General features: G+C 47.4%; 1 protein-coding gene across 4 annotated transcripts in view; it reads right to left on the reverse strand.

Moving 5' to 3' along the window:
* The window catches only part of MAP3K15 (mitogen-activated protein kinase kinase kinase 15), a 1,281,486-nt gene that overhangs the window by 434,534 nt on the left and 819,589 nt on the right, over nucleotides 1–27,363 (reverse strand). For all 4 annotated transcript variants that reach the window (XM_086934586.1, XM_086934588.1, XM_086934587.1 and 1 more), the window contains exon 14: nucleotides 25,072–25,159. In XM_086934586.1, coding sequence (XP_086790712.1) covers nucleotides 25,072–25,159 — 88 coding nt within the window. The remainder of the gene's footprint in view (nucleotides 1–25,071; nucleotides 25,160–27,363) is intronic.

Raw genomic sequence — 27,363 nt, forward strand, 5'->3', positions numbered from 1 at the left:
TCACTACTCTACTCACTACTCTACTCACTACTCACTACTCTACTCACTACTCTACTCACTACTCTGCACTCACTACTCACTAATCTGCACTCACTACTCTACTCACTACTGTACTCACTACTGTACTCACTACTCACTACTCTACTCACTACTCATTACTCACTACTCTACTCACTACTCACTACTCACTACTCACTACTCTACTCACTACTCTGCACTCACTACTCTACTCACTACTCTACTCACTACTCACTACTCTACTCACTACTCTACTCACTACTCTGCACTCACTACTCTACTCACTATTCACTACTCTACTCACTACTCTGCACTCACTACTCACTACTCTGCTCACTACTCTGCTCACTACTCTACTCACTACTCACTACTCTACTCACTACTCTACTCACTACTCACTACCCACTACTCTACTCACTACTCTGCACTCACTACTCACTACTCTGCTCACTACTCACTACTCTGCTCACTACTCACTACTCTACTCTCTACTCACTTCTCTACTCACTACTCTGCACTCACTACTCACTAATCTGCACTCACTACTCTACTCACTACTCTACTCACTACTCTACTCACTACTCTACTCACTACTCACTACTCTACTCACTACTCTACTCACTACTCTACTCACTACTCTACTCACTACTCACTACTCTACTCACTACTCTACTCACTACTCTACTCACTACTCTACTCACTACTCTGCACTCACTATTCACTAATCTGCACTCACTACTCTACTCACTACTCTACTCACTACTCTACTCACTACTCACTACTCTACTCACTACTCACTACTCTACTCACTACTCACTACTCACTACTCTACTCACTACTCTGCACTCACTACTCTACTCACTACTCTACTCACTACTCTACTCACTACTCTACTCACTACTCACTACTCACTACTCTGCACTCACTACTCTACTCACTATTCACTACTCTACTCACTACTCTGCACTCACTACTCACTACTCTGCTCACTACTCTACTCACTACTCTACTCACTACTCTACTCACTACTCTGCACTCACTACTCTGCTCACTACTCACTACTCTGCTCACTACTCACTACTCTCCACTCTACTCACTACTCACTACTCTACTCACTACTTTCTACTCACTACTCACTACTCACTACTCTACTCACTACTCAATTCTCTACTCACTACTTTGCACTCACTACTCACTAATCTGCACTCACTACTCTACTCACTACTCTACTCACTACTCTGCACCCACTACTCACTACTCTACTCACTACTCACTACTCTACTCACTACTTTGCACTCACTGCTCTACTCACTACTCTACTCACTACTCTACTCACTACTCACTACTCTACTCACTACTCTGCACTCACTACTCTACTCACTATTCACTACTCTACTCACTACTCTGCACTCACTACTCACTACTCTGCTCACTACTCTACTCACTACTCTACTCACTACTCTGCACTCACTACTCACTACTCACTACTCTACTCACTACTCTACTCACTACTCTGCACTCACTACTCACTACTCTGCTCACTACTCACTACTCTGCTCACTACTCACTACTCTCCACTCTACTCACTACTCACTACTCTACACACTACTCTACTCACTACTCACTACTCTGCACTCACTACTCACTAATCTGCACTCACTACTCTACTCACTACTCTACTCACTACTCTACTCACTACTCTGCACTCACTACTCACTACTCTGCTCACTACTCACTACTCTGCTCACTACTCACTACTCTCCACTCTACTCACTACTCACTACTCTACACACTACTCTACTCACTACTCACTACTCTGCACTCACTACTCACTAATCTGCACTCACTACTCTACTCACTACTCTACTCACTACTCTGCACTCACTACTCACTACTCTGCTCACTACTCACTACTCTGCTCACTACTCACTACTCTACACTCTACTCTCTACTCACTACTCTACTCACTACTCTGCACTCACTACTCACCTCACTACTCACTACTCTGCTCACTACTCACTACTCTCCACTCTACTCACTACTCACTACTCTACTCACTACATGGAGAGTTTGTTCTCCCCCCACCCTCCTCCCTACTCAAAAGTGGAGGGCAACATGTCTAACACCTCTGCACTAGTGTGGTGGCCCAGATGTGCTCCTTGGGTGCTAGAGAGCCTGCTGGGTGAAATCAGACGAACAGCTGTGGAGACCACGGGTAGGCAAGGGACTAGTCGTAAAGTTACTGGGAAGCAGCTAGAGCTCTGCATAAGAACCTTGTTCGTAGGCAGATGGCTGACACTGGAGATGGAGGAAGTAAATATCCATGTAGATGAGTCTATTGGCATCCATTAAAAAATTTAATTCAGATTTTAATTCAATAATTTTTGCCCACAGTACCACGTAACTCGAGCTGCATTTTCAGACAAAATTGTGTGCACTTTTTAAAAAAATTATTATTATTTCATACCGAACTGTTATTATTTCATACCCTTCTTCCATATTACGGTTAAGTCCCAAATAATGGCATGCCTTGACTGGGGACTGTGGTATATATATTATTTTGGGCCTCACACTCCAGTGAAGAAATGTTTTAAACTTGTTTTCCTAAAAACATCTTTCTGGAAAGTTCAAGATGGGCCAGAATTTACCTGCTTATGTAGTTCACGAGATTTGCAGATTTGATTTTGCCGCCATGTTGAAAATGCCCCATTTGCTAACCGTGGAACCCAGGCCTATTTTTCAGATGCTCTGTGTTACCCACCATCTTGTTCAGGGCGCTCGCCCTTTCAACGCCCATTTTAAAAAAAAAGTTTCATCACAGTCAGCCAAGCAGAACATCACTACAAGCTTTGTTATCGTCTGACAATTCCTGTCATTGGAAACTACCTGGAAGATCTGAGGCTTTTCTACTCCAGTGCACTGACCGTGGAAAAGTGCTCCATTAGCTCTGCACTTTAATGTTTGCTGCCCTTCAGGAGGAAACGGAAAATGTGTTTTTTGTCTGCTATGCTTCGCTCCCTGCCCTCTGCTGGTGTCAGTATTAGGGATCTTTATGGTAGACGCACACTCTATAAACGTACACATAGCACACACCCCTTGTTGTGTGTCTTTCATGTATTTGACACTGCCCAAGTCATACTGGCTTTGTGGTATCTGTTTATTAAAGGAGGTTTAGTATTTAAAGTACGCTAGCCTCGTCGTCTCTGTTGCTGGCTGGTGCCTGTCCGGGTGGAAGTGGGATGGGTCGCAGACATCAAAGGGCAGTCCCTGCCCGTTTTATGCTTGCACAGTGGAGGTATGTGTCAGCCAATAGAGAGCCTGCTATCAAATGATTGTGACTGCGCATTGCGTCACAGCCACCCCCCTGAATGATACTTATTTCATCAACCTCCAATGGAGTAAGTCTGAATTGGCGCACCTGGATTTTCCCAAGTAACCTATAAAAATTCACCCGAATATCTGCATCAATCACTTGACCTCACTGAGGCGGCTGGCTTCTGCTGTGAAGACGGGGTTTTGAAGTGCCATAACAGATGCGGGTCATTCGTGCCAGTCGGGTTGTGCCCGCCGCGACATTTTTGCCTGCGTGCGCTTAACAATATCACCCCGTGCAATGGATGCTTGTTAGCAGGCTGCGTTTGCACCGCATAACCACACGACCAACACCTGCTAAGTTGTTCTCCAACAATATAAGTGAAGGTCCGAAGTGTGTTGTACACCACCTGGGAGCATGGTGTGTCGCCTTGAGGCCTTCGTAAGAAGGGTCTTCCTCTTCCGCCATGCGCCATCCTCAGCATTACCGAGTCCACGGTGCGCCCCAGCCCCTCCGCCGTACCTGCCACTGAATGTCCTCTTTGTGCGTGGAGACAGGGCCCTCGCGGGCGGACTGTTCATCTCTGCAGTATTACTTACCTGAGCATCAACTCTGAAGAAAAGCTGCATTGTTCCTCTGTGGGGGGAGGAATGCGTGTTTGAAAATTCTGTATATTTTCTCTGGGTGCGGGTGCGCGAAAGGTAAATGTTAACCGCGCGCATGATACATGCAATGCAATGGTGAACGCGCTCGCGCCATCTGGATTGCATTACACGGGCACTCTGACAGCTCCTAATTAAGATTAATCACTCTCCGTGCTCGTTCGCGCACAGAATATGCCATGAAACTAACATCAATGACGGACGAAAAGTAAATATAGCCTATCACGTCAAGGCTACTAAATAGACAGCACAGCGAAGACGAATCACTAGGCAGATGCCATAAAACACTAAGGAATGTGTCTGGCCAGAGCCCTAGAGATCCTTTTTTTTTCTTTAACATTAGGAGCTCGAAGCTCCGCCCACTTCTTGTGTGTAGGCCGAGCCCTAAAAAAGTGGGGGGGGCGACAAGAAAACAGTGCCTAGGCACATTCAAAACAATGTGCCAACAAGATGCTGATGACATAAGGGCAGAAGGGAGGGAGAGTCATGGAACCCGGGCCTGAACCAAGAGGAACATAATATGAGTAGGAGAAAATCCATGTGTCTCACTGAGTAAACCAGAACAAAAAGAAGGTCCACACTGCAGAGGGTTGAAGACCAGAACAAAAGATAACCAGTACAAGAGTGTGCCTGCCTGTGGTACCAGTGTCACTCAAATGGCGGGGACAGAGAAAAGAAGACAGTGAGTCTCTATATGGGATATTAAGTGTATAGACAACTTATAAAATGCCTCTAAGGCATACTAAATAAGGTCCCCGAAAAACAGAGAACAAGGCTACAGTGCATCCGCACAATGTAACAGAAAACCCACCACAGAGTAAACATTCGGGTAGGAAAAAATCGAACTGCAGAAAGAGCCTTAAGAACAGACTTCCACGAGACCGCAAAGAAAGGTATATTCTAGGTAGCTGGAAACGAAACCTGTCATTGACAGCATAATTGATATGAAAAGTACCTGCCGAAAGCAGGATCACCACACTTGGTGTAACCCTGGAAGGGAGAGAGTACTATGAAAGCAAGCAAGAGTAAAAACCTGACTATCTTAGTACAACGAATAGTTAAGACTCCGCACCACCGTAACTATCTCTGAACCAGCATCAGACCGAGTCAGCATGTGTGCCAAAAAGGAAGGCGCCATCAAAAGGCATGTCAATTTAAGTAGTTTGCACAGTCTCCCGAAAGCCTGGAAGTAAGCAACCCTGCACCTTGATGTAGAGCTATGGAAGAGAAAATAGCCAGACTAGCAGAATTGCTGGCAACTTGCTGCCTATCATGTACCAGGGAACAAGACTATTCTGGGCTTCCTGCGGCAGGGAGGGTAAAAGGTGTTCCACTGAGTCCCACAAGGCATGGGGGAAGTGGTTGCAGATACAAGAAATGTTCAGAGAGCGCAGGGCAGAACTAGAAGAAGAGATAATACACCTAGCACAGGCAGTGGATTTCCTGGCCTCTTTGCTGAGGGACAGGAGGGAGAAAATCAATATTTTGGGAGGCCAAAGCAGCCTGAACCACAAAGCTCCTAGTAGTGGGATGTCTAAGGAGACAGGAGGGATCGCCCAGGGCTGGGTGATGCCTGTGAGAAATAGAGCAATCCACAGGGTGCCCTGTTTCAGGTATAGCCCAAGCACCCATTCGGAATTCGAAGACAGTAACTATAAGGAAGTACAGGCTCAACGTTAGACTGGTCAGGATGTAGAACGGCAAGAAAAGGGTCTGTTGACAATTCTACAGAAGGAAGTTGTAAATCCAGTATGAACGAAACTCCATTGAGCATGTTAACCAGAATGGAATTTGCCTCCGTAGCTAAACCAGGAGGAGGCAGGAAGCTGGAAAAGACTCCAAGCTTCTGGCACCACCCAAGTCAAGTAACCAGTGAGACTGCATAGGCGGTGGAGCCTCTCTGAAATGGGAGGGGGATACACCACACCATCTTTAAGTACTTCCACAACCATGGTCCTCAGAAGGAAAAATGCGAGGAAGGGAGTCTGAGACAGTCGGCTCCATTGGCGACATATCCGATGCCATAACCGAAGCTTCTCGACATCGAGACGGCAACACCTTGACTTTGAAAGGAGGGTCAATCGATTCAACATCACCACTATGGGGGCTAGCAGACAAGAGTCTGACACCGACATCGGAGTCAACAGACCAGAAGCAAGCACCAAAGGTGAGAGCCTCGATGGGCGGTGCACCAGAGTCACTAAAGTGTCAGACACAGAAGGTCGACCTGAAGCCAGGGAAGAACTCACCGGTGGGGACACAGGCAGGATCTCATGCACTTAAGTGAGGCCTAAGGGTGCTCTAGAAGGAAGTGATGATTCAAAATGAAGAGTTTTGATAATATTGCATCATCTGGGTCAAAGACGCTCCGGCCCCAGGATTGGTGGGGAGACTTGGGGCAGACCAATGCTCCGTAACTTCAAAAGAAGAGTGGGGACCAACGGTAGTCGACGAAGCCAGGAGGGGCAGCGTCTTCAACAGCCAATGCAGAGACTTACCTCCGGGTGTCGAAGGAATATGACGCCCGCAGGAAAGACTCCTAGTGCAGACATGCGGTCGGTTCAAAGAGAGAGCATAGGGGTCCGAGGACAATGAGAATACTTTGAAGATTGTGACTTCCGCGCTGCAAGAAGCTTCATGCGATGTTCCCTGCGTACCAGGGGCGTAACAAACGCCCCCGCAGACCCCGCAGTGCGGGGGGGCCTCACTCTCTACAGTTAATGAAGGGGGCCCCCAGGGGGCCCGGCCCCCTCAGCTCTTCTGAGGGCTGTGAGAGAGGCCTGCGCTGAAGCAAGCCTCTCTCCCTCTGTGTCTGAAGCAGGTGCAGCCTGCTCCGTTCCCCTCACCCCTCCCTCTGACTGAAGAGAAACAAAGTATCAACATTGTTTCTCTTCAGTCAGAGCCTCCGGGACAAGGACGGGCCCCAGAGACAGCAGTCCACTGCTCCTCTGAGGCAGCACAGAGCCCGGCCCCCCACTCTCTCCTCTCGATAAGCAAAGCCCACCCCACAAGAGAAGAGACAGGGACACGGAGGGGGTGGGGTGGGGGCCCCACCCCACAAGAGAAGAGAAGAGACAAGGACAAGAATTGGGTGGGGTCCGGCCCACCCCACAAGAGAAGAGAAGAGACAGGGACAAGATGGGGTGGGTGCCCCATCCCACAAGAGAAGAGACAGGGACAGGCCCCCACCGAGAAGAGACAGGGACAAGGATTGGGTGGGGGCCCCACCCCACAAGAGAAGAGAAGAGACAGGGACAAGGATGGGGTGGGGGCCCCATCCCACAAGAGAAGAGACAGGGACAGGCCCCCACCGAGAAGAGACAGGGACAAGGATTGGGTGGGGGCCCCACCCCACAAGAGAAGAGAAGAGACAGGGACAAGGATGGGGTGGGGGCCCCATCCCACAAGAGAAGAGACAGGGACAGGCCCCACCCGAGAAGAGACAGGGACAAGGGTGGGGGCCCCAGAGACAGCATTCTCCACTTCCCCTCTGAGGCAGCTCAGAGCCTGGCCCCAACGCACTCCCCTTCATAAGCAAAGCCCACCCCACAAGAGAAGAGAAGAGACAGGGACAAGGATGGGGTGGGGGCCTCAGAGAGCAAGAGCAGGAGACAGCACAGAGCAGTGCTCGGGACCCTGACAAGAAGGGAGTGGGGGCCCCCCAGAGAGAGCATTCTCCAGGGCAAAGCTCACATGAGAAGGGACGAGGCAGCAAAAGGGTGCCCTCAGGTAAGCCCTCTTGTTAGAACACACCATGGGCATCCTCAGGAGGGGATGAGGGGGGCCGAGAAGGGTGCAAGGCAGAGGGGGGGAAAGGGTGCAAGGCACAGGGGGAGAGGGATGCAAGGTAGAGAAGGGTGCAAGGCGGAGGGGAGAAGGGTGTAAGGCAGAGGGGAGAAGGGTGCAAGGCAGAGGGGAGAAGGGTGCAAGGTGGAGGGGAGAAGGGTGCAAGGCAGAGGGGTGAAGTGTGCAAGGCAGAGAAGAGAAGGGTACAAGGCAAAGAGGAGAAGGGTGCAAGGAAGAGAGGAGAAGGGTGCAAGGTAGAGAAGGGTGCAAGGCGGAAGGGGAGAAGGGTGCAGGGTAGAGGGGAGAAGGGTGCAAGGCAGAGAAGAGAAGGGTGCAAGGCGGAGGGGAGAAGGGTGCAAGGCGGAGGGGAGAAGGGTGCAAGGCAGAGGGGAGAAGGGTGCAAGGCAGAGAGGAGAAGGGTGCCAGGAAGAGAGGAGAAGGGTGCAAGATAGAGAAGGGTGCAAGGCGGAGGGGGAGAAGGGTGCAAGGTCGAGGGGGAGAAGGGTGCAAGGCAGAGGGGAGAAGGGTGCAAGGCAGAGGGGAGAAGGGTGCAAGGCAGAGAGGAGAAGGGTGCAAGGAAGAGAGGAGAAGGGTGCAAGGTAGAGAAGGGTGCAAGGCGGAGGGGGAGAAGAGTGCATGGCAGAGGGGAGAAGGGTGCAAGGCAGAGGGGAGAAGGGTGCAAGGAAGAGAGGAGAAGGGTGCAAGGCGGAGGGTGAGACGGTGCAAGGCAGAGGGGAGACGGGTGCAAGGCAAAGGGGAGAAGGGTGCAAGGCAAAGGGGAGAAGGGTGCAAGGCAAAGGGGAGAAGGGTGCAAGGCAAAGGGGAGAAGGGTGCAAGGCAGAGAGGAGAAGGGTGCAAGGCGGAGGGGGAGAAGGGTGCAAGGCAGAGAGGAAAAGGATGCAAGGTAGAGAAGGGTGCAAGGCAGAGGGGGAGAAGGGTGCAAGGTGGAGGGGGAGAAGGGTGCAAGGTGGAGGGGGAGAAGGGTGCAAGGCAGAGGGGAGAAGGGTGCAAGGCAGAGGGAGAATGGTGCAAGGTAGAAAAGGGTTCAAGGTGGAGGTGGACTAGGGTACAAGAGGAGGGGGAGAAGGATACAAGGGGGAGGGGAAAATGTGCAAGAGGGAGGGCAAGAAGGGTGCAAGGCAGAGGAGAGAAGGGTGCAAGGGGGATGGCGATGAAGTTAAAAATGTGCCCCCCCTGGAAACATTTCTGCGGACACCCATGGAACGCACACTACTTTGTGAGGGAGAGTGGGAGAAAGTGGAGAGAGAGAGAGTGGAGAGAAACAGTGGAGAGAAACAGTGGAGAGAGAGAGTGGCTAGAGAGAGAGAGAGACAGAGTGGAGAGAGACAGTGGAGAGAGAGTAGACAGTGGAGAGAGAGTGGAGATAGACAGTGGAGAGAAAGAGAGTGGAGAGAGAATGGAGAGAGCATGGAGAGACACTGGAGAGAGTGGAGAAAGAGAGAGTGGAGAGAGAGAGTGGAGAGAGAGTGGAGAGAGAGAGAGTGGAGAGAGAGAGAGTGGAGAGAGAGAGAGAGTAGAGAGAGAGAGAGAGAGTGGAGAGAGAGAGTGGAGAGAGAGAGAGTGGAGAGAAAGATAGAGTGGAGAGAAAGATAGAGTGGAGAGAGAGTGGAGAGAGAGACAGTGGAGAGAGCGAGTGGAGAGAGCGAGTGGAGAGAGCGAGTGGAGAGAGAGAGAGAGGGGAGAGAGAGAGGGGAGAGAGCGAGTGGAGAGAGCAAGTGGAGAAAGCGAGTGGAGAGAGCGAGTGGAGAGTGGAGAGAGAGAGAGAGTGGAGAGAGAGAGAGAGAGTGGAGAGAGAGAGAGAGAGTGGAGAGAGAGAGTGTGGAGAGAGAGAGAGAGTGTGGAGAGAGAGAGTGGAGAGAGAGAGAGAGTGGAGAGAGAGAGAGAGTGGAGGGAGAGAGAGAGAGAGAGTGGAGAGAGAGACAGAGAGTGGAGAGAGAGTGGAGAGAGAGTGGAGAGTAGAGAGAGACAGTGGAGAGAGAGACAGTGGAGGGAGACAGCAGAGAGAGAGTGGGTGGAGAGAGAGTGAGTGGAGAGAGAGTGAGTGGAGAGAGAGTGAGTGGAGAGAGTGAGTGGAGAGAGTGAGTGGAGAGAGTGAGTGGAGAGAGTGAGTGGAGAGAGTGAGTGGAGAGAGAGAGTGGAGAGAGAGAGTGGAGAGAGAGTAGAGAGAGAGTGGAGAGTAAGTAGAGAGAGAGAAGGGGGAGAGGGTGGAGAGAGAGGGAGTAGAGGGAGACAGTGGAAGGAGACAGTGGAGGGAGACAGTGGAGGGAGACAGTGGAGAGAGAGATAGTGAGAGAGTGGAGAGAGAAAGTGGAGAGAGAGACAAAGGAGAGACCGTGGAGAGAGAGACAGTAGAGATAGAGTGGATAGAGTTGAGAGTGAGAATGGAGAGAGAGTAGCGACTGACTGACTGAGAAACTGACAGAGAGAGAGAGACTGACTGACAGAGAGAGAGAGACTGATTGAGAGTGAGACTGACTGACTGACAGAGACTGAGTAAGGTAGAGAGAAACTGACTGAGAAAGAGAGACTGAGAGAGAGAGGCAGAGACTGACTGACAGAGAGATAGACTGATTGACTGTCAGAGAGACTGACAGAGAGAGACTGACTTGGAGAGAGACTGACTGAGAGAGAGACTGACAGAGAGAGACTGACTGAGTGAGAGAGTCTGACTGACAGAGACTGACTGACAGAGCGAGAGAGAGACTGACTGACTGGGGTAAAGAGAGAATGACTGACTGAGAGAGACTGACTGACTGGGAGAGAGAGAGACTGACTGGGAGAGAGAGAGACTGGCTGACTGAGAGAGAGATTGACTGACAGAGAGGGAGACTGACAGAGAGAGGAAGAGACTGAGAGACTGACAGAGAAAGAGACTGACTAACAGAGAGAGAGAGAGACTGACTGACAGAGAGAGAGACTGACTGACAGAGAGAGAGACTGACTAAGAGAGAGAAACTGACAGACTGAGAGAGACTGATTGAGAGAGACTGACTGAGAGAGAGAGACTGACTGACAGAGAGAGAGAGACTGAGACTGACAGAGAGAGAGAGAGACTGAGACTGACTGACAGAGAGAGAGACTGACTAAGAGAGACTGACTGAGAGAGACTGACTGAGAGAGACTGACTGAGAGAGACTGACAGAGAAAGAGCGAGAGACTGACTGACTGACTGAGAGAGACTGACTGAGAGAGACTGAATGACAGAGAGTGATAGACTGACTGACAGAGAGAGAGACTGACTGACAGAGAGAGAGAGAGAGAGAGAGAGAGAGAGAGACTGACTGACTGAGAGTGACTGACTAAGAGAGACTGAATGACAGAGAGAGATAGACTGACTGACTGAAAGAGAGATACTGACTGACAGAGAGAGAGAGACTGTGATGGAATTGGGGTCAAAGTGTGTCTGAAGCTATGCAATGCCTCTTAAGATTGCTATTGTCTAATAAAAATAAAAATGTATTATCAAAATGTGCTCTTTGTAGTTATATCTGCTTTTGAAATACTGCATTGTCGCTTTGTCCAATGTTTTAAAACGGAAACGGGAAGGAGCAGTGAATGCACTTTTGTCAAAACTAAACGATGAGTGGGCCCGATGTTGTATAACATGACAGGAGTCTGCATCAGGAAACCCTCCTAAAATTGGGCAAACTTCCCCGGCGTACTGATGGCAGGGACCCTGTAGTGAATGGACCACCACCTATGATAGCCTGCTGGCAGACTAAGCCCAACCTTTAACTCCACCATCCAGTGTTACTATTAACGGCTGCATTGGTGACAGTGGCGTAACAATCGCCCGCATCCCCTGCAGTATGGCGGTCGCTGGCCTGAGAGCTCTAGACAGGCACGGAGAATGGGGGGGGCCCCCTCCATGAAGTTTGCAGGGGGGCCCCCTCATGTTTCGTTACGCCACTGCTGCGTACTTTTTCACCGGACTGGCAACAGGAGTCACACTCTTTGGAGTTGTGGTACTCACCCAGGCACAACATGCTAACCGAGTAAGGGTCCATGGCAGACATCTGTCATCCACAGGACTCACAAGGCTTGAACTCCGAGAACATTGAAGAAGGGACAAAAAAGAGCACACTGTTTCATCAACAAAAAACGTCAAGCAGGCCGAAAAAAGGCTGGAGGAACTTCAGTGCGGATTGGCATTGCTAGTGCAGAAAAGAAGGAACAGACACCAGCATGTTGGGGAGGGTTATATGTACTCCGTTGGCGTCACATTCAGGAGATGACATCGCTGCGGAGTCGCTCGATGCCCTCAACTGACACGCAGAGGTACTGCTAAAAATTTCTGGATCCAGTCTGGCGCCTGAAGACCAATCTAAGAAAAGGATTCTGCAGCTAGATGTCTCTATCAGATGCAGGTGGTAAATGGGAGTTGAAAAGGGCCAGCTATTCAGCCTGAGCTGTCAGCCAGGAATGTCAAAAACAGATGGTGGTATTGTCGCACTTAAACTGGGTCAACTGGTAATGCATCACTAAGACGAGTACAGGGCCTCAGTGAGATTTGAAGATGTCTAGCAGAGTGCAACGATATTTACTAAATGGTAAAAGGGCAAGACTGAGCCCTAGGGACAAGCATAAGGTCAATATTGTTGTTGATGAGGAGATAATATTTAATTTTCTATCTAGGAACTTGGATTAAGAAGGAATAGAACTGTCTTGGGGATTACCTGGAAAGTGAGAGAAGGAAAGCAACGAAGAAAGAAAGCAAGGAAGAAAGAAAGAAAGAAAGAAAGAAAGAAAGAAAGAAAGAAAGAAAGAAAGAAAGAAAGAAAGAAAGAAAGAAAGAAAGAAAGAAAGAAAGAAAGAAAGAAAGAAATAGCAGTTTCTTTGGACCCTGGTGCTCTTGCCTGGATTGCCGTGACGGGACTGCGAGGACCAGCAGCCCCGTAATACCCTGCAGCTGTGTGCCTCTTCCCGCCTCTACCTGCCCGCAATAAACTGCTTGCGGCCCCCGCTTCGCGGGAGCCACTCGCAACAGTTTCTTTGGACCCTGGTGCTCTTGCCTGGATTGCCGTGATGGGACTGCGAGGACCAGCAGCCCCGTAATACCCTGCATCTTTGTGCCTCTTCCCACCTCTACCTGCCCGCAATAAACTGCTCGCTGCCCAAGCTTCGCGGGAGCCGCTCGCAGCAGTTTCTTTGGACCCTGGTGCTCTTGCCTGGATTGCCTTGACGGGACTGCGAGGACCAGCAGCCCCGTAATACCCCGCAGCTGTGTGCCTCTTCCCGCCCTCAATAAACTGCTTGCGGCCCCTGCTTCACGGGAGCCGCTCGCAGCAGTTTCTTTGGACCCTGGTGCTCTTGCCTGGATTGCCGTGACGGGACTGCGAGGACCAGCAGCCCCGTAATACCCTGCAGCTGGGTGCCTCTTCCCGCCCACCTATCTGCCTGCATTTAATTGCTCGCGGCTGCGCGTGCCGGGCTTAGCCTGGGCCAAGGGCGGGCCAGTTTAAGCCCGTTGTAGCCCGGAGGAGACCGGACCGGGCCCTCCCTCTAACATCTTGCATCTCCCGCACCGAAGGACATCCTGCACCCGTAAGTACCTGTTGTAATAACCAAAACTGTACTAGGGAAATGGCTGGCGGTGAAAGCCGGAGCAAGAAAGTGACTTTAGGAGGATATGTAGCAGGGACGCTGGATACTTTTATTACGAGAGCAAACTCAGTACTGGATCATGAAATAACTTTGATTGAGCGTCGGCTTTCCAAAGATATTGCCTTCACAAAAAGATCTTCGTTGGGGCACCTCGCAAATGCTCGCACGCCAGAGCATACACTCCAAATGTCTGCCACTGAAGGACTTGAGATTATACCATGCAGTGATATTACTCAGGGTCTGGGAAAACTACCTCCAATTGGCGAGACACAGCTACGGCCAGCAGTAGAGATTAACTCATCAATAACCCCTGAAAGCAATCTGGCAGCATGCGGATCGGAAGGGCCCAACATTCGGCAGTTACGTGGGAGAACCGAAAGGGCTATACCCAAAAGGAAGCGAGGAGGTGTAGCTTCATGTGGTAGGAAGCCCAAGCTTGCGAAGCGCACTGATAATAGTGACTCAGCTACTTTGGCCAAGGCCCCAAAGGCTCAAAAGGTTCCGGATAGTAGGCCACTACCTCCTCCTCTAATAGCAACCATTCCAGGGGGGGTAAATTCACCCATCATAACAGCTACAATAGAGGACTTGCTTATGTTAAAACTGGGTGTCCTCCTTCAGTCATCACTTCAACCACTTGAAATGAGACTGTCACTGATAGAGCAGCGGTTGACAAAAATTGAAAAAGCAACATCAGTGACTATAGACTACTTAAAGCCCAACAAGGTGACTTTTGGCCAAATACAAGCTAAAATTGGCCAGGGGGGATTATTGACACAAAATCCTTTATTGCCATCTAACTCGCCTCCTCTACTCTTGATTAGTCCAACTCAGACACTACCCGCTGACCCCCCTGATAGCCTTTCGACAAAGGTTAATAATGAGAAACCTAAAGTGGCACACCAGCACCAACAGCGAAGTGGTCTAACCAGGCTAATTAGAATCGATTTACCCCCAGAATCAAGTCCGTATGTAGTGGTTCTAGCTGGGGGTACCTGAACTGACTAATGCTAGTGAGGAATCTCACATGTCCCTAAAAAATAAAGTCACAGACTGGCTCAATAAAAACAGACCACTCCCGACACATATTAGCAGTGAAATCTTGCTTGTTCGTAGGGTGTCTTTGGTGGGTCACAGGCCAAAGAATATCATGGGAGACTGCGTTCTGGTAAATTTTAGGGACGCACGAACTGTAGCTCACATATGCGAGTGGATGCAGTACAATATTTTTATCCACCTGGCCCCCCGCGCTGGAGGCCAGACATTGAATTTGACTGGAAGCTAGCTGGGTCCTAAGCAGAGGCAGGGAAAAACAAGGACAGGTTTGGAGAACCCCTTGCACCCTTTGATATCTGCACTCAAAACAGATACAGCTGCCTGGACATGGTAGATTGACTGTACTACAACTATGAGGGTACAACTGGGGTAGTCCAGGAGAAAGTAAGGGTGAATCTAGGAAATGAATTGAGAGGAAATTCCACCCAAATTAAATTCCAACCGCCCATTACCAGCATTAATGAACCTGCAGCAAACACAACTGCTGAAGGTAACACACAGGGTCCTATGTTAGCTGGAATAAGATTGTCTGAAGGGGGTCATAGGGTGTCTGTCGGGAGTACCGACTTGGGTAGTAAGCTACACATACTTAAGATATTGTCATGGAATGTCGCAGGTCTACCCAATAAAATAGTATTAACACAAAAAGAGGAGTATCGCCATAAGGACCTTAAAGAAGGTTCTGAATGGGACGTCAGTAGAGAAAACAAAAGGATAGTGCCCTTTTGTTAGACGACCCTCACTCACCAACCTGGTTGGTGACATGCTTCATCATCGGGGTCCCACCCTGACGGCCGAGTGCCATCAGGGTGTGCTGCGACACCTGACTACAGTGGAGCTCTTTTTTGAGTGCTCTCTGGGGTCCCCAGGGACCCCAGAGAGGCGTGTAGGTACACCAACCTCTTTGTTCAGCAAAACTATTAGGTTTCACCGTTGAACAAGCCTTCCCTCTGCCCCCACAAAGCATTTGATACTCCCCTTTTGTGTTAATACTATAGTCAAGTCCTGGTGACTAGGAGTACTCTCCATTCAGTTTTGTGAAAAATCCCTTACTCTCTCCTTTTGTTAATACCTACCCAATAAAATGACATGCCCTGACTGGGGATCCTTTGTGGACAAAAATGACGCGTGCCTCTTCCAAGAGACCTGGGCCCGGGAAGAACAACTTTGTGGGGGTTATGTTTCATTCCATGTGCCGGCCCTATGGGGGGAGAGGTTGCTCATCACGAGGTCTTACCATCTGGGTTGGCTCTCATCTGGGATGCACGGTTAAGACATTGATTACTCATTCTGAAGATGCCCAATGTGTAGTCCTTGTATGGCCTAATGCTTTCAAGCTTGCCCTCATTAATGTCTATTCCCGCCCTGTCAGTATAGCCAGTGAATCTAGGACTATTGAGGAGCTGTCCCATTTTATGCAAACCATCTCGAGTGACACTCATCTCCTAGTAGGGGATGACCTGAATTGCTATTTTGAGCCTCTAGAGGGTATGAAGGATAATGTTCTATTGGCAGAGGATGACTACTGGTCAATACCAGCGACACAGGCCCCATCCCCGAGGGCATGGTCTCCTTTAGCCATACAGATATTGGCTCTAACTCTAAATCATTCCTTACGAGCACGCCTTCTGATACCCCAGCCAAGTGTACTTTTAACAAACCTGGACACATGTCACGTCTTGATTACATCTTGGCTGAAACACGGCTATGGCCAAAGGTTATAGGTCTAACTGTCATTACAAGAGCTGAGAGTGATCACAATGCCCTAATTTTGGAGCTGGGCCCTCTCAGTATCTGTAGGACCAGTATTCCAAGCTCTGGGGATTCTGATGCTAGGCTTACGCTGTCTAATGACAGACGTAAAGTCAGGTGGCACAAATTAATGGAACACCCGGAAGAACTTTGGAAATTATACAGCTGGATAGTCCCCCTGCTGGTAGAGGTTGATGTGCTGAATACTCAAACATTTCCCCCTGATTATTACACTAAGATGCAGGCTCTTCATGAGGATCTAGTTTCCAACTTGGCAGAGGTATTTAACCCCTGGGTGGCCAAAAAGAATAAAAGGGTCCGACAATGCACCTGTTATAATGTAGCTTGTAGGAAGGCAAAGTCAGAGCTAGTACAGGCTCTAAAGAAAAACAATAACAAATTTGAAATCAAAGTTAGGAGAGCACACTATAAATGGCTGACTAAATGTGCAAAGGAAGAGTGGGACTATGATAAGTGGTCCAGTTTATCCACTGCCCTAGCTACGAAGGATTTCCTGAAATTTAGGTCCATAATCAATAATGGCTGCGGAGAATTGAAAGCTGCCATTGAACCAAACATAGCAGCGGAAGTTTGGGAAGACCACTTCCGGGTTTTGTATTCCACTAAGGACCATTCGGATACCTCCGAAATTATATCGGCACAGCCATATCTTATCCCACATTCTGAGGTGGTAGAGTTCACGTCGACTCAAGTTTGCAATGCAATCACTAAACTTGCCATAGGAAAAGCCCGAGGTCTAGACAAACTTCCGGGTGACCTCTTCAGGCAGGAACCGAAGATATGAGGTCCGTATCTCCAAATCCTTTTTAACGCAGTCCTGAGGGGCATGGTGGTGCCCTGTACTTGACTGGGCACGGAGATAGTCCCTATTTTTAAAAATGGCTCCCCGCTGCTCCCAGCCAACTACAGGCCCATCAGCCTTATTGATGTCCTTCAGAAGATCTTTGCAAGACTCATTCTGGACCGCTTGCAGGACTGGATAGAGGAGCACACAATTCTTAGTCCGTATCAAGCAGGGTTTAGGAAGAACACCTCCACCAAGGACCACATTTTCCGTTTGTCACTACTGTTTTGGAAAACTGTGAGAATAGAGGGTGGCAGCCTCTATATGGTGTTTGTTGACCTTTGCTCTGCTTTTGATCTAGTCCCCCGGGGCAAACTTTGGACTGTGTTGCTCGAGCTGGGCATACCGGTACAACTTTTGACCATACTGATGGGGCTACATGAGGAGAACTTTGCCCAAGTCAGATGTGGGAAAAATGGTGCATTGTCATCTAGATTTCCCATTGGCAGGGGGGTAAGGCAGGGTTGTGTGCTTGCACCCACCCTGTTCTGCCTCTATGTCAACTGGGTAATCCCGCACCTGAATGGAGTACAGAACAACAATGCTCCAAAGCTGGCTGTTAGTAGGTTCCCTGCGATCATGTTTGCCGACGACACCCTCTTGTTGTCTAAATCCCCAATGGGGATACAGCGTATATTGGACGGCTTTGAAGAATTCTGCAGAGGTCGGGGTTTGGAGATAAACTCTCTTAAAACCAAATTTATGATCTTCAACCCCCCTGCAACTACTTGGCCAAATCCCAGTCTAGGTACAACAAGACTGGAAAGGGTATCGACTTTTGGGGGTCACTATTGATGAGAGTCTGACTTGGGGCCCCCAGCAAATCAAGTCACAATTAAAATTGGCCCATCTCGTAGGCGGAATCCTCAAGCTTTCCAATAAGTCCACCATTAAACCTGCTGGCCCATCATTGGAGGTTTATAAAATGCAAGCTAGGGGTGCGATTATGTACGGCAGCGAACTATGGGGAAACTCCTGTAGGGCCGAAATCAACAAGATAGAAAATAAATTTCTAAGACAGCTGCTAGCACTACCATCTAGTACCCCACTTTTTCCTTTAAGGCTTGATTTGGGGGTTAGACCCATTGATGAGGAGCTAGCGCTTAAACCTCTCAGGTTTTGGCGTAGGCTCTGGGTAACACCCGAGCTGTCAAACTATAGGCAGGAACTCAAAGAAATACTAACCTTTTCTAGTGCAGGGAAAATTCCCTGGCTCACATTTATAAAGAATGAATGTTCAAGGCTAGGAGTACCTGTCCTATGGTCTGACCCTGAGAGGGGCTGTAAAATGGTCACACGCAAGTTACTCACGAGGACATTTTGTGATAATAAACCGCCTGCTGCTTTGTCTAATCCCCATGTTGGCATCTTAACTGCTTCCTTTTTAATGGTTAAAGATTTTTATAATTCTGACCACTTTATGGATGACATATATCCTATTTTAGCAAGAAAACTGTATGTACAGTGGAGATACAGTGCTCTACCCTTGCGAGCCTTCACTAGTAGATGGTCTTCCGCTGCTTTGAAAAATTGTCCTGTTGTAACTGTGACATGGAAAATGATCTGCACGTTTTCTTCTTTTGTCCAGCATATTGTAAGCCCACGAAGTACTGTCTCGTACCCCTGTGCAAGAACCTGGGTTTCACACAATGTATGCATGCTTTTAGAGTACTAAAAAGGCTGGGGTAAGAGGTAGTGCTTTGCCATCTTACGCTCTCTGAGGAAAGTCTTGCCACTTTTACCATCTCAAGCTCATGCTCAAGTGGTAAGGTGTACAATCCTCAGCAGGCTGGATTATTGCAATGCCCTTTTGCTGGGGTCCCCTGAGTTTTTATTGGATAGGCTCCAAAGGGTCCAATCAGCGGCTGCTAGGTTGGCTCTGGGGCTTCCTAGAAGAGCACATAAGTATAAGTATAAGTATAAAAGATTTTATTACGCGCTCTGCTACTACAGAGTATCCTGGCGCGATATGTGAACTAGAACAGAGCCGAACCAAGGAAGAAGGGAAGCAACTAGATACTGAGATTAAAAAGGTGAGTTTTTAACCCCTTCTTAAATTCTGCCAGTGTGGCTGACGCACGCAAAGAGAGCGGCAGGGCATTCCAGGATCGAGCTGCTTGGACAGAAATAGATTGACCACCCAATCTCACATATCTGATTTTAGGCGTAAACATCAGAAGGAGATTAGCTGATCGGAGTGCACGGCGAGGGGAATAAAACGTGAACCTCTTGTGCAAATATTGTGGTCCGTGTTGATGCAGGGCACGGAAGACCAGGACCAGAGATTTGAACACAATACGATGGGCCACTGGAAGCCAATGGAGCTTTCGGAGATGAGCAGAAGCGCTAGTTCTTCTCGGGAGATGGAATAAAAGTCGGACCGCCGCATTCTGAATAATCTGCATTCGGTTGATGAGATATTTAGGAAGACCGCTAAAGAGGGCATTGGAATAATCCAGCCTTGATAGAATCAGAGCACGCAGAACCGTCTCTTTTGCTTCCCTATGGAGCAGTGGAAGGAACCTTTTTAGTGACTTGAGGGTCGCAAAACAGGTCGCCGTAAGTTTTTTTAGATGTACTTCAAACTTAAGATCCTGTCCGAACCAGACCCCCAAGTTTTTGGCCGGGCCTCCAAGAGAGCTGGGACAAGCAAAATCAGGCGGCCAAATGAGATCCTTAAAATTGGCCGGAAAGTTGCCATAAAACAACAGCTCTGTCTTGTCCTCGTTGCATTTAAGTTGGGCTGACAGGAGCCACCGAAAGACATTGGATAGACAGGAGCAGACGACACTAGCATCTAGGCAATTCTTAGGCCAGGTAAACAACAGCTGAGTGCCGTCGGCGTACGCCATTATTTTGGCTCCCCACTGCTCAGCCAGATAGATCAGCGGGGTCATATAAACGTTAAACAACAGGGGGCTTAACGTCGACCCCTGGGGGACCCCTGTGCTGAGCTTCTTGGGAGACGAGGCGTAAGGAGGCATCCAAACTTGCTGCGTCCGTTCCGACAGAAACGAGGACAGCCAAGCCAGAACCGCGCCTGACAGTCCCACCTCTGCCAACGGATTCAGCAGCAGAGCGTGGGGAACCGTATCGAAGGTGGCAGATAAGTCCAGCAAAACCAGGACCGCTCTGCCGCCTCCGTCCAGACACTCCCTGGTGGCCTCCGAAACTTCCACCAGAGCCGTCTCGGTGCTGAAAGCCGCCCTGAAACCCGATTGAGCCGGGTGCAGGGCCTGAGAGGACTCAATAAAATTATTCAGCTGCCTATAGACAACCTTTTCACAGACCTTCGCCAGTGCCGGGAGCAGCGATATCGGACGATAGCTGGACGTGGCTAGAGGGTCCAGGCTTCTTAAGGAGGGGAAGCAATTTCGCCTGTTTCCAGCAAGGTGGCACAGAGGCAGAGGACAGAGACAAATTGACCACCTGAGTGGCCTCCTGATATACCAAGCTTGCAGCTCCCCCCAGAACCCTGGCGGGGCAAGGGTCAGAGGGTGAACCCGACTTTAGTGACTCCAAGATGGCCAGCACGTCCGCTTGCACAGCTGGCTCAAAGGTGGTAAATTGGCTAGTAGGTTGCTTCCCCCCAGAACAAGCGAAGGGTGACAAGGGCCGAAGAAGCCCACTGGAATTTTGGAGCTCCTCTTGAATTTTGATGATTTTATTATCAAAAAAGCAGGCCAGTTCTTCACACCAGAGATCGGAGGCCGGAAGAGCTGGTAAGGCAGCACAGGGAGAAAGGAAACTCTGAACAATGGCAAAGACTTCTTTGCCATTGTTGTCCGCCTTCTCTATCCTTTCTGAGAAGTACCTACTTTTGGCAGCTTTAATTTCGGCATAGTAAACCTTCTGCGCCTTCCGCAGATCACTCCACATGGATCGTCCACCCTTGCGAAATTGCATTGGTTACCTGTAAGGCAGGGGGATACAATTTAAGGCCCTCTGCCTGGTCTTCAGGGCTCTCCAGGGAACCAGCCCTGCTTCCCTGCAATCGAAATTTGTCTGGTACTCCCCTACTAGGCAGCTTCGATCTTCTACGGCCAAGTTGGTGAAGGTGCCTAGATTCAGGAAGGTCAGAGCTGGGGGCAGATCCTTTGAGGTGGCTGCTGCTCGAGATTAGGCAAATCACTGAACTTCCTCAGTTTAGGAGAAAGATTAAAACATGACTGTTTCCCAAGGCAACCTTTTGAAAGGTCACGCTCGGCCCGTTATTGTCCACTCCTCTGAACCAATCAGCGCCAGGATGCCTGCAAGGTGACAGTGCGCTTAACAAATGTCTTAAATAAATAAATAAATAAAAACAGATATAACCAGACCCATTGTTTTTGCTGTCTCGCAATTCCTGGCAGCTATGTAGCACAAGCGAAGGCATTTAATTGCCAGAACATGATTATGGATTCACAGCTAATAGAAAGAATACTGTTTTTTCTGTAAATCTTGTCAATTTCTTACTGTTTTTACTAAACTATTTATCGTTCTCTTTGTTAAAGCGGTGCTTATTAACTGTAAATATTTTGCCTAATTGTGTGAATTTGGAAAATTGCTGGGGGATTCATTCTGTCTTGCTATAACAAATTGAACTGCCATCCATGAACATTGTCTTTTTTATATGCTTCGTATTCTTTTATGGCACAATGGCGAAATAAAGATTTCTTGAATGAATGAATTTAAACATAACCTTATGCCCCACAACTCTGCATGTAAGGTAAATTCTCAAAAGAGAAATTAAATATTAGGATTATCATGAGTGCAATCTCCAATATTGGTTCCGTTCAAGATACTTGCTGTTCTTTTGAAACAAAGTGATGATGTTTATATGATTTAGTTGAAATAAGAAAAGCTGAAGTGAGAGGCTTTTAGGAGGCTCCTCTGGTAGACTGGTTTGAAGTTGACTTGCAGATTTACCCTATCTATGAATGTGTAATGATTAAACATTTTAAAAATCAGGGTATGCTATTAAAGTATTTAATCATTACACATCTATGTCAAGTAAGGTATAAAATTAGGAGTTTGACCCCATGATAGCCTGCTCTCATGATCTATTGTGATGGATGTAAAGAGCACTGCTGTGAAAGTGCCTCAAATAGTAAATTCCTTGCCTTGAACGTGGCATGCTGCAGCCAAGTGGTTCATGTAATGGTCAGACTCAAGATGCTTATGGCGCAATGATCACAGAATTCCACATATGTTATGGACTCCATGGGTGAAGTGATGTGATGTGAGGTGGTAAATTTTGAGGGTGAGATATGCTGTTTGCTTCTGGGCCCTTGTAGTTTGATGATAGTAGTGGCTGGGAACACCATGTAGACATTGTTACAGTAGTCTACTCTTGATATTGTCTTCACAAAGACAAGTACAATTATGCATGTTAGGTTGAACATGTGGAGGCATCGTCATAGCAAGAAGCTGGTGAAAACATTGGAGGACAACACTACTGTGAGGGGTGAAGGACAAATCAAAGTAATACTACACAGACAGCCCACCATTTTTAGATGATCTGTTAGGAGAATGTTCCAAGGAAAGTGAGTGACTCACTATAGGGGAGACCACTGGGTTTATCCAGGCCATTTGCATGATTCCTTATCTAGAGGTGCATCCAGTCTCGAATCTTCACCAAAGAAGAATCATCTTGCTGTGAGTGGTTAAAGTTAACAGCATATGTATGTAAACAAATTTTGTTTTTCAATTTGGTGTTGTAGAGTACCGTTAACATTCTCCCTATACCTTTTTCTTTTTATTATCAGGATACGGGGACTGACTCCTTGTGTCTTGTAATAGTGGCTGCAAAATTTCTCTTCATGTTGTGGCCAGTCAGTCAGAGAGTGAGTTCCTGTGGGACTCACAGGAGCGTGCTGGATGACAGGAAGAAAAGCCCCACCAACAAATCACATGGCTCTGTAATCTGAATGTGCGTGCCTGTGGAACTCCTGCGAGAGTCCCTGTAATCCATCTGTCCGGATATCTATAGATTTTTAACCCAAATTTCTCAAAAGCTACTGAAGGCATTTACACAAAATACAAAAAGCACACTCTCTCAGTAAAGATCTAGCATTCTGCCAAATATGGTGTAATCCCGTTCAACGCTTTTTGGTGGCAGGGCTGTTCAAAATTATATAAATTACATAGTGAAACTGCGCTTTAGGATACCCCCCCACTCTCATTTTTCCCCATCCCTGCTTGACAAATCACCCTGAAAATGTTTAGGATGGAGCTCAGGTGGATGAACTCTTTTTGGACCATTTCATGAAAGTTTGTCAAACGGCACCAAAGTTATTAGCATTATCAAACCAAAAAGACATTTCCTAGGGTAAGTCAGTTCTAACCACAACTACACAGTGGCGACCGCCACTGTGTAACATATGTGTGTATGTGTGAAAGGTAGGGAACTCTGGGTAGTTTTCGCGTTTAGGTGGAGAGCAGCTCCATTATATGGAGCACTCTACAACACCAATGATGATCCGAATCAGCTTGCCTCAAATATCTATTTTTCTCTCAGCTGTTTTTAATTATTGGAATAACACAGTGCCATCCACGTCAAGCTTTAAAAGCAAGACAGCCCTTTGACATGTTCCAGCAAAGTCTTTAAGCATAGGATTGCCTGGTTCTATACAAGCCATGCAAAAAATGACAAAAGCCTTTTGCCATTCCAGGAACAGTATTACAGCTTTGGGTTGGTAACATACCATCCAACAAATCTGGAATAAATAAAAGCATTTCCTAACACATGTTTTTTGGTATTATTCGAGCTTGTCAGAGACACAAGTGAGCACATAGTATAAGCCCAAACAATGCACACACATACACATACCTAAAATAATAAATTAATATTTAACTTATTTTTTTAAAATAAAAACAACTTTTAAACTTTTACAAACATGAATAAAAGAGTTGTAGTATCATTCTTAAATAAAATGAAATATATAAAAATTGAGTGAAGGAATTTTTATTTACAGTGCTTTAATTAATAATAATTATAGATTACATTAATAGATTTTATATATTTTTTAGTAAACACCTAATTTAATGAGTTAATAAGCTGTTACATTTTATTTTTTTATTTCTTGGTTGATAATAATATTTACAAATAATTTAGATTTCTATTTCAAAATTGAAATGCTTATAATATCTGTTTAATAATTATTAAACTTCATCCTTATGTTTTACCATAAAGACATCTCTATCCTGGTAGCGGGTACCTCAGCCTATGTGCGAAATTGTACTCGTAGTAAATACTTATAAATCCTGTACTACCAGGGTGCAAACCTATTTAGAGGGGGGGTGGATGCATGTATATCTGCACCTAGTATTACATTTATATTCAGAAATGGTGAATGCAAAAAAGTGTAAGGATAATACTAGGTGAAGTAGCATGTTTATACTGAGTAAATCTACAGTTGTAAATTTACCTTTGCTAATAGGCACCTATGTATTTTACCATTTATATACGTTTTTAAAGTCCTTTTTAATTGTGAAAATATTGATGGAATTTAGGCGTCCGTACAAACCACAATATTTTATATATTAAATAATAAATGATTTGTTGGTCTGAATGCAAGGGTGCCTGTATGTCTATTGACTTTGTGAAAAAGGGAGTCTGCGGGTGCGTCACTCTCCTTGCATGCTCATTGTAAACAAGTGTGTCTGTTTACTGTGTACCTCTGAATACAGTATCCAAAAGCCAAACCTGATGGCTTTGTCAATGTTGTTACCTACTTACAACCACTTCACATGTAAAATATAGAGCAAGCATATTTACCAACTGTCTCTGCAGAGACCCTAATTTAAGTACGGGTCTGAAATTAAAGTTGAACAATTTACTGTGCAAAGAGCCGTTAGTTACACTCTTTAGAGAAGGGAACCTGGTTGGGACCGCAATCAATGCCAGTGACCCCAGTATGCTACCCTCAAAGGAGAAAGGTAACAGGCAAACCAATGCATTGTAAATGAAATGTATAGCCTAAAAGCACATTGAAGAATTCACATTCACCTACCTCTAAGGTGTCTCCATCTGCTTCACCTTCCAGCTCAACAGCACTACCCACTGCATCTGTGATAATTTCTTTGACCAGACAACAGAACCTGGAAGAAGGGGAACATGGTAAATCACCAATGAAAAACAGTGCTGTTCATGTTACGAAAAAAGCCACTTAAATGTGCAAAGTAAGCAACCAGATATTCAACATTTAGAGACCGCGCACAAAATACTTGATTTCTTGGCTGTGATTATTTAATCTACCTGAATGCTTAACCCTGAACATTCCAACCTTCACTACATTTTTAGGATTAAATCTTCTGTCTTGGAGTCTGGAGACCATAAAGTGTGTACGGATTGGCTATTATGGTAAACTTGGCCAATAGCCAGTTGTTCAGCTACACCTAGAACTCAAGGCAGGGTCCCGATCTGTGGAATCAATGCATGTGATCACCATCCAGCCAGTCACCCACTCTGCAGCCAAGATATCTCTCAAGGGATACCAGTGTGTGGATCGATGGCAAATTAATAGTTGACGAGATACCATTTAGATATGGACATGGAACAGCAGGGATGCATCACTTGCTATTACACACTGGTTCTTTGCGTAAACCTGATAATACATGGCCAGGTGTATTAAAGGGTTTTTCCTTTATAAAGTTTGTAAGGTACAAAGTGGGAGGTTTTGAAATGGAGAAACACAACGTATCAAAGTACCCTGCAAATTGTACATTGTATTGCGCCAAGCACTGCTAACGTTTCAAATACTTGCTGATTGCAAAGAGAAGGAAGGAGTGGCAAGAGAATGTATCCCCCGTTTCTTTCTGATGCATGATGAAATGAATGAATCAATTATTTTCAACCGCCTGGTGGTCGCAAACCAGGCCCGGACTGGCTGTTGCTCTGCCAACTTACTGCTCTGCGCTGCGTGAAAGGCAAGGAATGCACCATATTTAGCATCATATGGCGCATGGTCCTCCACAGGTGGAGAAGTGTGGCTCAGGGGTTAGAGGCGGCAGACCCAGAAGCTGAGATCGGTCCTGGACCAGGGTTCAATTCCCCGCCTCTGCAGGTCTTGGGCTAAAAATTCCACGGACTCGATTATTCTCGCTCCGGTGCCTTCTCGACTCACGGGTTCACACTCTGCGACTCTGGGCAATAGCTTGCTTAATCTCCACAACGGCCCCTCGCGGCGGGATGCCTGACTTTCACCTTGTGGATACCTGCTGGGGCTATCACACAGGGGAATATCAGGACGGGTTCCCTAAGCAAGCGCCGGGACACCCACTGCGGGTAGCTGTGCGCTATATAAGCTCAACTACATTTACATTTACACACAGTAACATCCAAACGCAAATTGCTGTCAAGGGTGACTCACAGAGTCCATTCTGCCAAAAGATGCATGGTGAGGGAAAATAGGAGACAACACTTTTGTCTGGCTCCCCACTCAACCGGGGAGAAAACAGACAACCAGATGCCCTGTGTGATTCTACATAAAACAGAAAGAGAAGTTATCAAAGGGGAAGGAAGCATTGCCTGGGGCTCAACTCCATCCATCAGTCGCTCCCAGGAAGGTCCTACACAATGCCTCTCAAGTCACACCACAGCCACCCATAGCCATGCATTTTGCCTGCCATGCACTTGTCACACCCTCCTCCCTCTCTAACCACTCTTTGACTGACAGACTAACAATTGCTGCCAGCACAAATCATCTGGAGGGTACAGCAGAGTACCTCTACAACCCCTGTACACCCTCAGAATCATCCACATTTCGTCTTCAGGATGGTGCTTCCACGGTATAGTTGACAACATGGGGGAGGAGGCAAGCACCTGAGCATCGGGAAGCTTCACAAACCTTGGAGAAAATTACATTTTGGTAAGAATCACCTTTATTCTTCAGGAAAAACGGATACAACTAATTATTTGTAAGGATCAGTTAGCGGATCATTAATGGATGGGTAAAAGACCTAGGAATTCATGTCCTCTTCAGTGCACCAGGCCACACCCCCTATTTTTATTAAGCAGAGGAACATCTAAAAAGGTGTAGCAGGTGTTGTGCACCAGGGCCCAGAGTGCTGAGGGGATCACCCAACCCTCATCATTATTTTAACTAATCATCATTTGTCAGGGCAGACATTTTCCATGCTCACACTATGGTCCATGACACCCTTGTACATCACTTGCAGGAAAACCTTTTAGAATTATCTTTACACAGGAACATATTTTATAATCTTCAAATGTACACTCCTCTCCCATGACCTGTGTGTCTGTGCTTCAGCAAAGAGCAAACATTTCCAACAGTACTGAAATG

This window comes from Lissotriton vulgaris, chromosome 8 (assembly GCF_964263255.1).
Source record: "Lissotriton vulgaris chromosome 8, aLisVul1.2, whole genome shotgun sequence".
NCBI lineage: Eukaryota > Metazoa > Chordata > Amphibia > Caudata > Salamandridae > Lissotriton > Lissotriton vulgaris.